This window comes from Paramisgurnus dabryanus, chromosome 23, assembly GCF_030506205.2.
Source record: "Paramisgurnus dabryanus chromosome 23, PD_genome_1.1, whole genome shotgun sequence".
Lineage (NCBI taxonomy): Eukaryota > Metazoa > Chordata > Actinopteri > Cypriniformes > Cobitidae > Paramisgurnus > Paramisgurnus dabryanus.
In genome coordinates, this window is record NC_133359.1 from 16,938,873 (window position 1) to 16,954,392 (window position 15,520).

General features: G+C 37.4%; 1 protein-coding gene across 3 annotated transcripts in view; it reads right to left on the reverse strand.

Annotated features, from left to right (window-relative positions):
* agbl1 (AGBL carboxypeptidase 1) overlaps positions 1-15,520 on the reverse strand; it is a 286,400-nt gene that overhangs the window by 266,207 nt on the left and 4,673 nt on the right. Inside the window, exon 1 of one of the 3 annotated variants that reach the window (XM_065291581.2) lies at positions 7,529-7,720. The exons of 1 other annotated variant lie outside the window; for it this stretch is intronic. In XM_065291581.2, coding sequence (XP_065147653.1) covers positions 7,529-7,604 — 76 coding nt within the window. In that variant the 5' untranslated portion in view covers positions 7,605-7,720. Of the gene's footprint in view, positions 1-7,528; positions 7,721-15,520 lie in introns of those variants that run through there. One more of the 3 variants, XM_073813242.1, reaches the window with a different exon arrangement.

A 15,520-nucleotide genomic window follows, 5' to 3' on the forward strand; every position in this document is an offset into this window, starting at 1 on the left:
ATAGAGTTCAACTTTCAACTTTCGTGTGTATAGCCAATCCGTATATTTTGTAAAGCGAAAACGTCATCACATCACGTGTCGGCAGCATCACACGTAACAGCAACAACAATAATGGCGGACTACATGATTGTGTTCGTGCTACAGAAGCTACTAAGCCTACTAGCTTTATTACAGAAAAATCTATTACTTCTATGCAATTGTGGTGAGCAACAAGCGATAATGGACAAAACCATACGCCACATGCTCTTAGATCCACCACGGAACCAGGAGAAAGACTCCGCTTTTGCTCTTGAAGTTGTTGCGTTTGCCATCACTTCTTCTTCTTGGTTCGTATATAGCGCGCAAGGTTATGCTCATGCTTGACTTTGAAGTCTTCTTCTCCTTGTATAGTGTATATCTGTGGCAGAATTACAGCACCCCATACTGGTCTGGCATATATACTACACCGCTTTCTGTGGTTTCGTGTGTGCGCAGATATTTCTTGAGACGACGCCGTGTTTACGGATTATTTTTTTAGAACAAGGAAAAAAAATGATCGGATAGGGAATGCACCGGCTTCGTGTGGACAAAGCATTACTTGATAAAGAAAGTGGCTTAACTCTTTCCCGCCATTGACGAGCTATCTCGTCAATCTGCAATACCGCCATAATCCACCAGGTGGTGCAACTTATAAAAACCGGAAGTATTGCCCTAGGGCAAACAGCTGTATGTCCTTCGCTCTGCATCTGATCTCTATCAAAAGTCCTTCACAAAAATGGAATTATCTCAGCTTTTTGCTCAACATTTGGTGCTTTTGATGAAACCTACACATATTTGAGAGGTGATAAAAACAGAACACATGAAGGTAGGATGAAACTGATTTTTGTTTGAAAGCAGAGGGTCTGTTCTTTTATTTCATATATTGTATGTTTATATATTTAAAAAGGAGCATTTTCTTGAAGGCATTAAACTTTTGTGAAAATCATGAAAAATTCTGGCGGCGAAAGAGTTAAGATATTAAGTCTGGTTTATTGAAATAAATGATGAAAATCAAAAGGTTTATTTAAAACACGTCAAAATATCTGCCAGTGGAGTAATTCTAGTTTCAACTTAATTCAATAAACTCAATTTAAGTTAATTTTTTGGCCAATATTTTTACTTGTTTTAAGCCTTTACTTCTTTAAATTTCAAAAATGTTAAGAATTTTTACTGCAAAACTAAACAAAATACTAGGTAAAGACGTTCTGGATTGACGTGATTGGTTGTATCAGAAAATAGAGGAGAACCTTGTTTTCATTTGCACAAGTGATGCGAAAAACAAGTAATCCCACGAGTAATCTATAGCAAGAAACGTGATGCACAATCGCATCCCTTTTGGTCAGATTGTTACGAATTGTTAGGGGGAAGTTACGGACTGCAGATTTATTGCTGAAGTATGGTCCATTTTTTACAAGTATGTAAGGATCCGTGTACGTGATGCAATATTCTTGTATGCGTACTAGGTTGTGTATGCGTCTACAGAAAATGTAGTATGTAGCCCAGAAGATGCATTGCATGTTGTCGCGTGTCTGTGTGCCGATACCGATTTTTGTTTCATCAGCCTTCGCCAATGACTGATACAGGCTGACAATTTTCTTGAGCCGATATTTGAAGCCGATACTGCTTTTGCTCACTCAATTTACACCATAAAAATGACACGATGAAGCCAAATGTTACAAGTCTCAATTTAAAAAAGTACAAATTTTTTAACTTAAAAAAAAAACTATATTTAACAAATAATAAAAACTAGTGATGAAAGGCCGATACCGATTGTTTATTAATTAACTGCATAAAGAAATCCATTTTATGTAAAAAATGTGTTAATGTTGTTAATAAAATAAATGCTGAATATCAAAAACCACCTTTGAAGGTTGTCATGTTGTCTTATTATATTTGTTTTAGCTTAATTTGTGCCTCTCTTATTATGTTGGTCAGTTGAATGTTAATTAGATCCAATCCATGTTCAGTAAAATAATTTGATGCAGAAATAAACTAGCAAATAGACCAACTGTATATTGTATACAAGAGTTTAATATCGGCATCGGCCAGAAGTTGTCTGTTTAAATCGGTATCGGCCCCAAAAAATCCTATAGGTGCATCCCTAGTAAAAACAGGAGAGAGTGCTATGGAACCATGAACTGTACTCTCCACATTGACGAGGAAGGCCGATACACATAAAAATCGCAAAAATCGGCCTATCACTAATTTAAATAAACTACACTTTAGCATTGTTTTCATTTGCGCAAGTGATGCGAAAAACAAGTAATCCCACGAGCAATCTATAGCAAGCAACACGATGCACATTCGCATGCCTTTTGGTGTCCACCATAATAGATATGTAAACCGAAAAGTTCAACTTAAAAACAGCTCACATTCAAAGCAAAGAACACAACATGACATGAAGCAATTATGGAAAAAAAGTTTTTGGTCTCCCCTTCCAGACTGACCGTTCCCTAGGCAACAAACTTCACTGCTTAGCACCAGTTACATCTGCCTGTTAAATAAGATGCGTCGTACATAATACTTAAAATCTTGCGTCTAACATGCGTCTTACGTACATAATACTTACAAATCGTACTATAAAATTTTTATATTTAAAAAAAACCTAACAGCAACATGGTCAATTGTACTTGTTTATGTAGCTCATCAATGTGTTAGCAGTGCAAAAGGTCATGGGTTCGATCCCAGAAAGCAAACATACTGATAAACACACATAGTAATAAAAAGCATAAACCTTGAAAAGCACTGTCGCTTTGGATAAAAGTATCTGCCAGATGCATAAAAAATAAAAAGTAGGCCTACTTAATTAACAGGACCAGTTACTAATGAGAGTGTAGATTAAAGTATGGTGTCATTAACCTTAGCCTCCCATAATGCCATTACCATGATTGCATGCTTCGTTCTGCCAAGTCATTTTTAGAAACTTTTAAGGTCCTCTGCACTCCGCACGGCTTGTGCCATACCACCACGTTCATTCTATAAAAGCTTCTTTTGCTCCTTGGCAATAGGTCCCAGGAGACTAAGTGAGCAATACAGCCAGATGCCAGAGACGTCAAGCCACTGGCTACTTAAAGTCACTTAAAGTTCCAACTTTCACCAAGTTAGACCTCTTGCCCTTCTACCAACCTCCTCATCATTCAATAAAAAAACATCATAAAACAACTTGTCAAAAGTTATCTAGCTAATCATCAGAAGAATTATGACCTGAAAGAAAACACTTCCAACTTAGGTTCCAAAGATAGTCGCAACACGGTGGGAAGGTTGTCGAGGTTTCCCCTTTGGTAACTTAATTTTAACATGCCATGTCTTGAACATCTTGAGCACAATCCAGTTTTAAATCTGCTATCCATAAATAAACAAAGTCCAGTTATTAAGTTTCTTATAATGATTTATTATTTTAGCTGTCGGGAAAATGTTTTTGAGATGTCATTCTAACAATGCAAAAAAAAAAAAAACTTATGTTATGTTATTGTTCAAACAGAGATGGCGATAAAGAGGCAAAAGTTACGGATTGCAGCTTTGAAGGGACATTCCACTTTTTTCTAGCTCCTCTAGAGTTAAACATTTGATTTTTACCATTTTGGAATCCATTCAGTCGATCTCCGCGTCTGGCGCTAGCACTTTTAGCATAGCTTAGCACAATGCATTGAATCTATTTAGACCTTAGCATCGTGCTAAAATATAACCAAAGAGTTTCGATATTTTTCCTATTTAGAACTTGACTCTTCTGTAGGGGACTATTTTCAGGCACTGCGTAATATCATTGCGCCTGCTGCAGCCATGTTACGACAGCAAAGTCCTTGATTATTACGCCAGAATGAGAGTGTAGTTCCTAGCCATTTCTGCCTAGAAAATCGCAACTTTAAATTTTCCGTTGATCTTAGTACACGATGTAACTACAGAAGAGTCAAGTTTTAAATAGGAAAAATATCGAAACTCTTTGGTTATTTTTGAGCGTGATGCTACTGGTCTAAACAGATTCAATGGATTGTGCTAAGCTATGCTAAAAGTGCTAGCACCAGACCCGGAGATCAGCTGAATGGATTCCAAAACGGTAAGAATCAAATGTTCAAGTCTAAGGGAGCTGGAAATTTAGCATATTTTCAAAAAAGTGGAATGTCCCTTCAAGGCCGAAGTTTGGTCCATTTTTAAGAGTATGTGAGGGTCCTTGTACGTGATGCAGTTTTTGACATCTGAAGAGTGCGTCATGCGTACTGTATGCCCACCGGCGTATTTTGAAACCCCACGTACCTTGTATGCATAGGTTATGTTTGCGCCTACAGAAAATTTAGTATGTAGCCCAGTTGATGCATTGCATTTTGTCTCTCCAGCCTATCTCTATTCAAGGGACAGCAGCTACTGAAATGAAAAAGAGCTGCATGCAGGTCAGGTGTACATGGCAAAGTCTAATCCACAAATCTTAGGGGGAAACTAGAAACCTGCGTCAAAAAATAAAAAGCACTTCACATTTGTACTGGCCGAGTCACCTTGCTAATCGTGTCCACTTAAAATTGGCATTAGCACATTGCTAATCCGCCACAGCAAAAATAAACGTTCGTTCTCAGCAGGTTAAAAACTGTTAGAGACGATTATCACGTTACATTTTGGGAGGTGATTATAAAAGTGTTCATAGACCGTGATTATCTGGGACCACGTTAATCATAACCAGAAAACAACGTGTAGGGACAATTCTGGATCTGTGAATTATTTACTATTAATAATAATAGTGAAGATAAAGTCCTGTGGCAGTGTTTAGCTTTACCAATGCCCCATGGGCTTTCACCTTAATCTTCGTAAAGCCTCTAATGGCACGGCAGAATGAACAAATATTTAAAGGCCTCAACGAATACAGTACTGCTAAAATTAAACAGATTCGCTTGTATCTTTCTTGACAATACTGTTGAAATGATTAAGCAACACGAGCATAACCAGCACTTTGTAAATGGAATACAATGAAACACAAGAGAACATTCTGTTTATGGGCTGCGTCTGAAAACTTAAGGGGGTCACACTTTTTCTGCACGCACACACACCTTTAGGCCACTGAAGACCGCAAAATGTTAAAATATTGACTGATTTTTTTTAACTTTATTCAGAAAGGACATTGAAGAGTTACTGGAGAGAGATAGGGTGGAATTGGGCAGCAACTAATCAGATTCAAATTGTGAGAACTTGGACCTGAATGCAACCACATAGCAGCAACATGCATCACAGTCAATCTCCCCCTAATGTGTGGTTGGTTCAGTTTTTTCATGTTTTACAGTTCTGACTTTCATTATTTACAACAGGGCTAGTCAACCGGCAGCCAAATGCGGCCCTCCAATCATCTTTGTTTAGCCCGCCGGTCATCTTTGTCTGATTTAAAATCAACATGGTTACTTACTTTTCCACTGTACATGACGTATGACGGCCCAAAAACCGGAAGGAGAGTCGGAAAGGGGCTGCGTGGGGTGCCAACCATCTACAGGTGCATAATTTTCGGATCCAATTTGAGCTTTGGGTGCAATAAAAAAAAACTTGTACGACTACACCGCATGTGACACGCTGAACGGAAATTTTGTAATTCAGTGTTTTCCAATTAAAACACTGTGTGCAATGTGGAAATTATTAATCCTTTTTTGTTTAGCATTTAATTCCTTTACAAACGATTGATTACTGTTAAGTACATTTTTAAGTATAAATATTTTCGTAGATTGAATGAAGGCTCTTGCGCTGGAATGAGCTTCTCTCCCATGTTGATGCAGATTTACGATTAAACTGACATTTAGGACTACGTCATTTACGTCATTACGACTGCCACTAGGGGGCGAACTCCGACCGAATGTTGTGTACAATGGATAGTGCAGTTTTAGTCATTAAAAGATGACTGGCTATATGTTGTGAATACTTGATATTTAACAATTGTGAAAGTTAAACACTTATAAACAAAAGAAGTTTAAAAGCTTAACCTGCATTACAGTTGGTGCCATACAAAAATTCATGTGTTGATTATTTACAATTGCACTTTTTTGTGCTATATATATATATATATATATATATATATATATATATATATATATATATATATATATATATATATATATATATATATATATATATATATATATATATATATATATATATTAGGGCTGGGCATATAAAATATAAAACAAAATAAAAGTTACTTTTTGTGTAATATATGAGTTTGTGATGTGTGTAAATATTATGTATATTTAAACATACACACATACATATATATACATTTAAGAATTTTTTATTTAAATATCGTTTTTTATTTATATATAATTTAGAATATATAAAAATATAAAAAAATAAAAATATATATATGATCTCTGGAAGCCAATGTTGACATTTGAAATCACCGAAATCATCAGAGACACTGGCCCTCCAGGAGCAGGATTGGTGACCCCTGACCTAAACAAACACGCCCCTACCCCAATAGAATCTGGACCTTCTTTTGATAGACCCGCCCCAGACATACGCAACCCAGGCAACAGGCTTGTTCGACTTCATGCGGCGCCACAAGAACCGACAGCAGGATGACGTCAAAGTACGGCGAGAATAATTCAAGAAATCATATTTTGTCTCGCTCTTGCGATACTTTGACGTCATCCGGCTGTTGATTCTTGCGGCGCTGCATGAAGTCGAACAAGCCTATTGATGTCAGTTAATAGACACGCCCCTTACTGCTGATTGGCTACAAGTGTATTTTGGTACTCGGCCAGACTCCCTTTTCCCAAGTGTTTTTAAAAAATCATGCACCCCGCCTTTAAATGCATACAGCAATGTCATAAATTAAACAAATAAAAGGCAACACATGGATGAAAAATTACAATTTGCAACTAGATGATGGGAGCTCAATCTTATTATAGAATCAAAACCTGATATGGCTGTTGTGCAATGTCTTAAGATGATGGAAATAACACAGACTGCTTAAGATCTAAGCAAGTGGTCTTGATACATTCCAAGTACTTGTCCAAAATCTCTGAGACATGCCAAGATAGAGATATCAAAGACACGAGCTCCGCCTTTTTAGCTGCTTAACCAATCACAAGGCGGTGCATACACACAAAGGTCAATGTTGACATGCCAATAAGGCTGTGTTGGTATCTGCATCTTGCATAGTAAGATTGCAAAGTAAACGTATGCATGTATTTAAAGGTATTCAACTGATAACAAAATGTTGAGCCATGTTAGTAACCAACCACGATGCATTGCAGACACCAACAAATCTTATGATTGCACCCTGATGTCTCTTCATTAAAAGCCCAGCCAAGACTTTTCATAAATTACACAAGCTCATGCAAGCAATTCAGCAAAGCAGTTAACGGTTGTAAAAGGCCTCTGTGTGCATTACGCCGGAGTAAAACAAGACATTTGCATGTGCAAGCTATGCACAACATCTTGCTGCCCCAGTGTGATCTCCCTTTACACGCGCCAAGTTCTTGCCAAGTGCATGGTTTGATGTGTGCGTTCACATCATTGCAGGGATTCAAACCCTGTCTCTTACCCCCATTAGTGTGGCTTCCAAATTCCTTCAATGTTGCCGTCCAGGTGAAGTGACCCGGCTTGCTGTAGCTGTACATCTTTGCACTCTCAATAAATTCAAATACAAAGTTACACTGAACCGATAAGCAACACAAAGTAGCGTATCCCCGGTCTGGCTTTCTCTCACTTTATCTCCCCTCCCTATATTCAACCCGGCGGGTGCTGAAAGGAAGGGCTGCACCTGGCGGTTTTTTTAAATGCCCCGCCTCCCAAAGGGTAAACTCCCAAGCTGGATTCCTGCCTAACTGACAAAGAGGCTGAATTAAAGGTCGAATGGATGTAAATCACAGGGCTTAGGTCTTCTAGGATGATGTGGGGGGTTGTTCTTGAAATTGTATGCAGCTTCTTTTGGTTAAGCTTCTAAATAAGTGTTCATGTGTGTGTGGTAGGCCCGAGATCCCTCGTTGGAGGTCGTCCAAACAAAGTCTCGGCCTCTAGATGTGTCCATCCACACCACCCAATATGAATAGCATGTTATGACAGGAATGCACGAGTGAAAATAAACCCTATTTACGCAAGCATGCTGCAGACACCCTTTGATCTGCATGACACAAACGCTAACAAATCCCACAATGCATTTGTATATCCGTACCCAAGCACTGTGGGTCTCCTGATAATTTATTGTTTATTTATTTTTCCATGGCAAACATTTATTGTCATCAGTACCAGTGCCAAGGCAACTACTGCAGGAAGTTCATGCAGTACAAGACCAACTACTGTATCTGTCCTGAATAAAGAGCTGCATGGATGACATATTTTTGTAGGCAAAACGCCCAAAAAGTCAACAGGGTTTCTTTTATGGGGTTTTTAACTCCTCATAAGATCTTGGGATAACAAAAACTCAAGACATTTTATCGTTTGTGTCTTTGATTTAAGATTATTAGGGGCACGTGAATAAAAAAAATGAAACGTCATAGAAAATTACCACAATATTCCAAAACAAATTACAGTTTTTCATTTTAATTTCATTGCGACTTTAATGCTACAAATTACATTTATAAGTTATACATTGAATCAGTGGCGGCCGGTGACTTCTTTTTTCGAGGGCGCTCGATGCAAAGTTCGTCACAACATGTATGTAGCCCGTCATGTGTGTGGTTCCTTTTTTCAAAATATGTGTTCTGCGCATCGAGAGATCCTGTGTGCATCACGTGTCTTGTCAAAATAAGTGCCTGCTGCAGACGCGTCTAAAGGGTTTATGATAAAAGAGACGCTAGCACTTGCCAGATTCTTGCATAATCTATCTTATGCGTAATCAGAGTTTACGGTTAAGGGAGTGTCTTGCATGTATTTTGTGAATGTGAGCGTCTCTTTTATCATAAATCCTTTAGACGCGTGTGCAGCAGGCACTTATTTTGACAAAACACGTGATGCACACAGGATCTCTCGATACGCAGAACACATATTTTGAAAAAAGGAACCACACACGACACTCCGAACACTTATTTTGAGTAAGCACCCCTCGGATGAGCAGTCCAGAGCCTCCACTGCATTAAATACAGATATTACCTATAATTTGGGAGTTTAGCAAGACTGAATTAATAAAGTAAGTTATGCTTCCCTATTGTGAATATTACATCCGGATGAAGAAAGCTGAAATTTAAGTCTCAGTACTTCCATTGCTGTGCACTCAAATGTATTACTTTTCCATCATAAAAACACTACATATGTAGTACAAGTAGGCAAACTGGCATGCAGCACATAAGTGTGTCATCACAGAGATGAACGTAATATGCAAACCTGTGTTAAACGCTACTACTAGGCAGGTAGAGGAAGCAGTATATCTTGCAAAAGCGGCTGCCTGCATCTACAAATTTATGACTTGGCTGTCTCTCAACCTTTTTATTAACACTTTACATTAGCAGGATGACGGCTGCCTGTTGCAGTGCTTTGTCAAAGAGCCAAATATGTTCAGATTTTTAGTTTTAGAGTCAGATTTTTCGGCTCTGTTTTCCCAAAGCTGTTGAGCAGGTGAGGAGCGGAATCTGCAGATGTTTTTTCAGTTATTATGCCCACAAATTGTCCCGTCATGAAACCTTCCGCACAAAGTAGACCGTAAACTATCTACAAATACAACCTTGATTTTTAAAAACAATAAGTATTTGTGAAATTTGAAAAGACATGGAGTATAGTTAAAAATTGAGCATTTTGTGTTAAATGTCATAGAGAAAGTTGTAACATGATCTCTCATCAAATCATGTTATAGTCACGAAAAATTTGATTTATTTCTTCGTGTCCATTGCACGAAATTCAGCATTTTTTCCTGCCTTGAGCACGAATGTCTTTCTCGTATCTCTCTTTTTTTTGTGTCATTTTATATATTGTTTTTGTAATTTTTTTTCCCTATTTTTAAATAATTGTCGTTTGGGGTTTGGGCAGGGCTGGACTGGGACAAAAAATTGGCCCTGGCATTTTGGCCCAGACCGGCCCACTACATAGGATCACAAATCTTTGTGAAATCTTGACAACCAACTCCATATAATGATTAAGTAGAAAAGTATAAGAGCTGATAGGCTTTGCAGGTTTTAAAAATCCACTAATTGTCTTAGCCAGTGAGTGTGCACAATGTGTAAACTAACCATTCTGACCACCTTATGATAACACCGAGACCTGATAAATGTTACAGAGCCACGAGTCCCATTACAGTGTGTGCAGAATATTTTGAACACCTTTTTCTGAACATCTTTTACCAATTCCAAACCACAGTAATTTTAATAATCAACATTCATTTTTGTATATAGGCCTATCTTTTTATCCTGGTCACTCCTCAATTTTGCAATTTCCATGCATGGCATCTTTCTTATGGACATGAACAATGAGCGTGTGTGTTAACATTTGGCCCATTTAATGTAAAATAAAATGTGCATAATAATTCTCCACATCTGATTAATTAACAATAATGTATTACTTATAAATGCCTTATTTACAAAATTGTTGGTAGTTATTAAGATTATTGGTTTGGAATTAGTAAAATATGTTTGATAAAAACTATGATCAAAAGTTTGATGTAGCTACCTAATAATTCTGCCCACACTGTATTTTATTGCAGTGTAATCACTGTCATTTTGCAGACAGCCATTGGATAATCATTTGTGTTTTTGACTGCGTTTTATCAAGAGGATATCTAACAACAGTGTTTTAAAAGCTGTTCTTCTTACAGCACGTCCACTCGCTTCTCAGTCGTCTCTTATTTTGACAGACGCACACTGACTGCATCTGACACAAGAAACAGAGTGGGAGGGGTGAAGCCTGTTAAAGGTATAGTCCAGAAAAAATCCAGATAATTTACTAACCACCATGTCTTCCAAAATGTTGATGTCTTTCTTTGTTCAGTCGAGAAGAAATTATGTTTTTTGAGGAAAACATTGCAGGATTTTTCTCATTTTAATGGACTTTAAAAGAGCCCAACATTTAATACTTAACTCAACACTTAACAGTTTTTTTCAACAGAGTTTCAAAGGACTATAAACGATCCCAAACGAGGCATAAGGGTCTTATTTAGCAAAACCATTGTCATTTTTGACAAGAAAAATAAAAAATATGCACTTTTAAACCACAACTTTTTGTCTATCTCCGGTCCTGCGTGACCTAACGTAAATGCGTAGTGACGTAGAGAGGTCACGTGTTACATATTAAACGCACATTTGCGGACCATTGTAAACAATAAACTGACACAAATACATTAATTAATATCAGTTGACATACAACAAACGTCGGAACGGTCCTCTTTTTCAACACTTGTAAACACTGGGGCGTAGTTTCGCATTCGTCCTCTGTGACCTCTTGACGTCATGACGTATTGCGTGGGGTCACGCTGGCGCATCACGACCGGATCTAGACGAGAAGTTGTGGTTTAAAAGTGCATTTTTTTCAAAAATGACAATCGTATTTTCAACTTAAGCGAAAAATTTGTATGGTAAAAAGTTAAATCTACATAAAAAAAACTTCTGGACATCGGTTGCACATGATTAAATTAGGTTTTCTTCAAATGAAATTAAAATTAATTAAAGGTGCAGTGTGTAATTTTTAGAAGGATCTCTATGCAGAAATGCAAAGTAATATACAAAACTATATTATCAGAGTTGTATAAAGACCTTTCATAATGAACTATTACATTTTTATTACCTTAAAATGAGATGTTTTTATCTACATACTGAGGGTCGCCATTTTGTCCCACCACATTTCTACAGAAGCCCTTAAAGGTCACATATGGTCAAAAGTGAAATTTTGTGGCTTTTTTCATGATAACTGAGGTCTAGGGGCTATGTAAGTACCATATAAGTTTCAAAACAGTCATTTAAGAGTCAAATTCACACAGCCTGCTTGAAGTAGCTGTGAGTTAAAACGGTTCGTTTGTACTTCCGTGAATTTGCTACGTCACCGTGAGACAGTCGCCGCCTTCAGTCTCCACCCCGAGCACTGTCCACCATCCACTGCCCCACCCCCTTGTAAACAAACTCCATCACACCACGTGAGAAAATGCTGTTCAATTGATGGATGTCAGGAAACTAAATCATTGCAAAGGCTTCTGAAAACATTAATATACGAGAACAATGGCTAATATTCATTTAATTAGAAATTCCTCTATAATTAGTTCAACTTTAGCCGTCTGATCTAAACATTTCACGACTGCTTCGGTGTGGCAGTTCAATGCTGGTTTGTCCAGGAATCTACTCATCAAAGATGTTGCAGTCCTTTGTTGGATCCGACCTTAAATCCACAACCCGTAAGTAAACACATATTAAGCAGGGCTGCACGATAACTTGCACGCGATTGTCACGCGAATCTCGTCGTTAGTAAAGCGGCATCACCTGCTCTCAGAACCGGCTGCCGGTTGCCGCTTCTGAAAGCAGCTGATGGTGATTTACTACTAATCAATGAACCGGCTTTACTGAAGGGATGCACGAGACAATCGCATGCGAATTACCAGCAGTCCTAACTTTTAAATTACATTATGGAGCCAGAGAAAACTGAAATGATATATTGTAAACAATTATGCAATGCTAACGTGTTTGCTAACTAGATGCTTAAGTGTTGTTTTGTAACGTTAAAGTTTTTGGTAGCCACCGGTTTTGATAGAATATCTGTTGAAAATCAGACGTTGTTTGTATTCTTAAGTTACAGACACAAGCCCTTTTGGTGTCTGTTTGTTTATTGAGTTAAACATGGTAAGGTTAAAATCTCTTAGTCTCTGTGTCTATTGGTTTACTAAACTAACATTTAGTATCCAGAAACTAACACTTAGTGTAATTCCATGGGTAACTTTATTTCAACTGCGTATTTCACTCATAAAATAACAGGCCTATCAGAAGAGAGGCTCATGAATATTACTATTACATGCCAAAACGACCTGTTTTTAGCAGAGCTCCTGAAAGAGGAGCTGTAAAAAATATATAGAGATTGTTTTTGGTACTTAAACAGCAAATATATATTCTTAAGGACATCATAACCTAAAATAAAACTCTAGAAAGCCTAAAAATATGTGACCTTTAACGGACAAACTGTTTTACTAAGTTTTCTCCGAAGATTACATGTTTGTCCGGTGGCAGCTATCGTAGCTTCTCTATGCGTTTCAAAAGCGAGGGGTGAGCAGTGAATAATATTTCGCAACCTCACCACTAGATGTCGCTAAAATGTACACACTGCACCTTTAAAACTGAATGTAATTTTAAGAAAACTTTTTTTTACCTTTTTTTACTGTAGCTCTATATTTATTTACTTTATCAGCTATATATTTAATTTATTATTTAAGTTTTATTATCATTAAAATATTTATATTTTTACTGCATGATAAGTACTGTATATGAAATTTAATATAATATTTAATGTAAATAATAATATAATATTTAATGTAAAAAAAATTGATTATTATTGTTTATTATTATTATTATTATTCATTATATTACACTTTGTAAACTAAACCAGCAGGGTAGTTTGTTCACGTAACATTATTGTGGCAATGTACATGTTTTTAGTAATCATGCATAACCTAAAGTTGTGTATTTAATGCTGCAAGATCTCCCGAAGAGAGCAACAAAAGAGCAGAACTGTAGTCTTGACAGACAGCCAGCTTGAATAGTACAAGTCATGGACCCAAGGCATTTTCTGAAGCTTTTGTTTATTGTTCAGAAGGGCAAAATATATACGGGGCACAAGGTACACGCTGGCCTGAGAACAAACAAGAGGTTGAAGGGGTTTATAAAAACTGCAGGTCCAGTTGAGAGACAGCCACGAACCGTGGGCAGTTTAATCCAAGACCCTTTGGGCCAAAACAGGCAGAGTTTAATCATGTTTAAGGGGGATAACTTTCCCCAGCCCTCATCAAGGCCCTTACAGCGAGGTTTTGTTTCATCTTTCAAACAACTGAGCGCTCTCCACCTCTTTCTCTGGCCTTCCCTGTGGCATCAATCTCTTAACGCGCAGCGAACATCACTGGGCTTGTTCTTCCAGCTTTGAGAGCAAAAACATGTTAAATAACTTATCAGCCTGTGTGAGACAGGGTGCCTATATGACAGACATCTCTTCCAAGCACCTTGGAGTCACATAAATAAATAAAATCAGAGCTGAGTATTCTGGGTGAAGAGTTTGCCGTTCAAAGCTGTCATTGTACAATCCATCTTAAAGCCCTGATGCAAACCATTCCCAGGGTCAAAGCAATAAATAAACCTTTTGCCTCATGACTTTGTACAATGGCCCATGACCGTACCTTCTGACAGAAGCATCAATTCTTGCGATTTGTGTTTTATTTTTGCATTGATGATACAGAGCTGCAGCGCATACAGTAGAGAAAATATTTACAGAAAGTGTTTGGTTCATGAAAAAATCAATAAGCGAGTGAGAAAATCAAGTACACAGCAGGCATCAAGAAATTACAGATAAACTGTGGGCTGCACATAATCTTGAAAGTCTCGCCAAGGACAAACACTGAGGCTTTTTAAGAGGATCAGCAACCAGATATGGTCCATACCATTTAGTTTCATGTACATTGAAGTATTACAAATATGCGCATATAAAGCTGCCTAATTGTTCACAGTTCATGAATAATTCTCACACACATATCATGTGATGACAGCCGTGTTTTTGATTTCATATTTTCATTCCATGCATATTGCTTTTCATTGGGGAATCACGCAAGGGTGTATACTGAGACCCTTAAAGTTGTCATCCTGTGCGCTTAGCAAAAGATAATCTTGGTATGATATGCACGTAGACAGCAGTCTCAAATTCCTGGCTCCTACTAGTTATTAGATTAAATATCTCACAAGTTTTAAAACTGGATGATTGTTTATTTTCATATGATAGAGCGCGACAGAAATGTGGCAGTAATCGAGATAAAAAGAAAGAGAGAGAGAGAGATCGAGAGAGAGAGAGATTTGGCTCTTCAGTTCTTCTTTTCATCTGAATGCATGAATCAAAAAGTGAGAACTTTATAGATGTGGTACTATTAGATGTCATGGGGATCTTTTATGAATATCACACTATAATTACTGAAGGAGACAGGAAGGCTAAAAAGAACTACCATAAGTATAGTCCAATTTTACAAGCTTACACTTACATTTTTTTTCATTTTCTAGCAGCTGAAGGTGCATAATACACCGAGAATCATGAGTCTATTCACCATTCGCGAATTGCAACTTCAAATTAAAGCAAATGACTCATTCACTTCTGCTTCCCAAACCTAAAATTGATCACATTAAAGGGACAGTTCACCCAAAAACGAAAACTTAAATTCTTAATTTATTTACTTAACGTCATGATCCTCTAATGTCTTTCTTAACCCAAATGCAGATTTTTTAAGTGCTGATTTGGGTTTTCTGGTTACTATGGAAGTGGATGGGGACCGCCTTTCAAGTATTTGTTTAAGCCAATCGGGAACGTCAACTGTGTGATGACTATAATTTAACAAAATATCTTCTTTTGTGGTCAACATGAAGGTTAGTAAGAGTTGACAGAT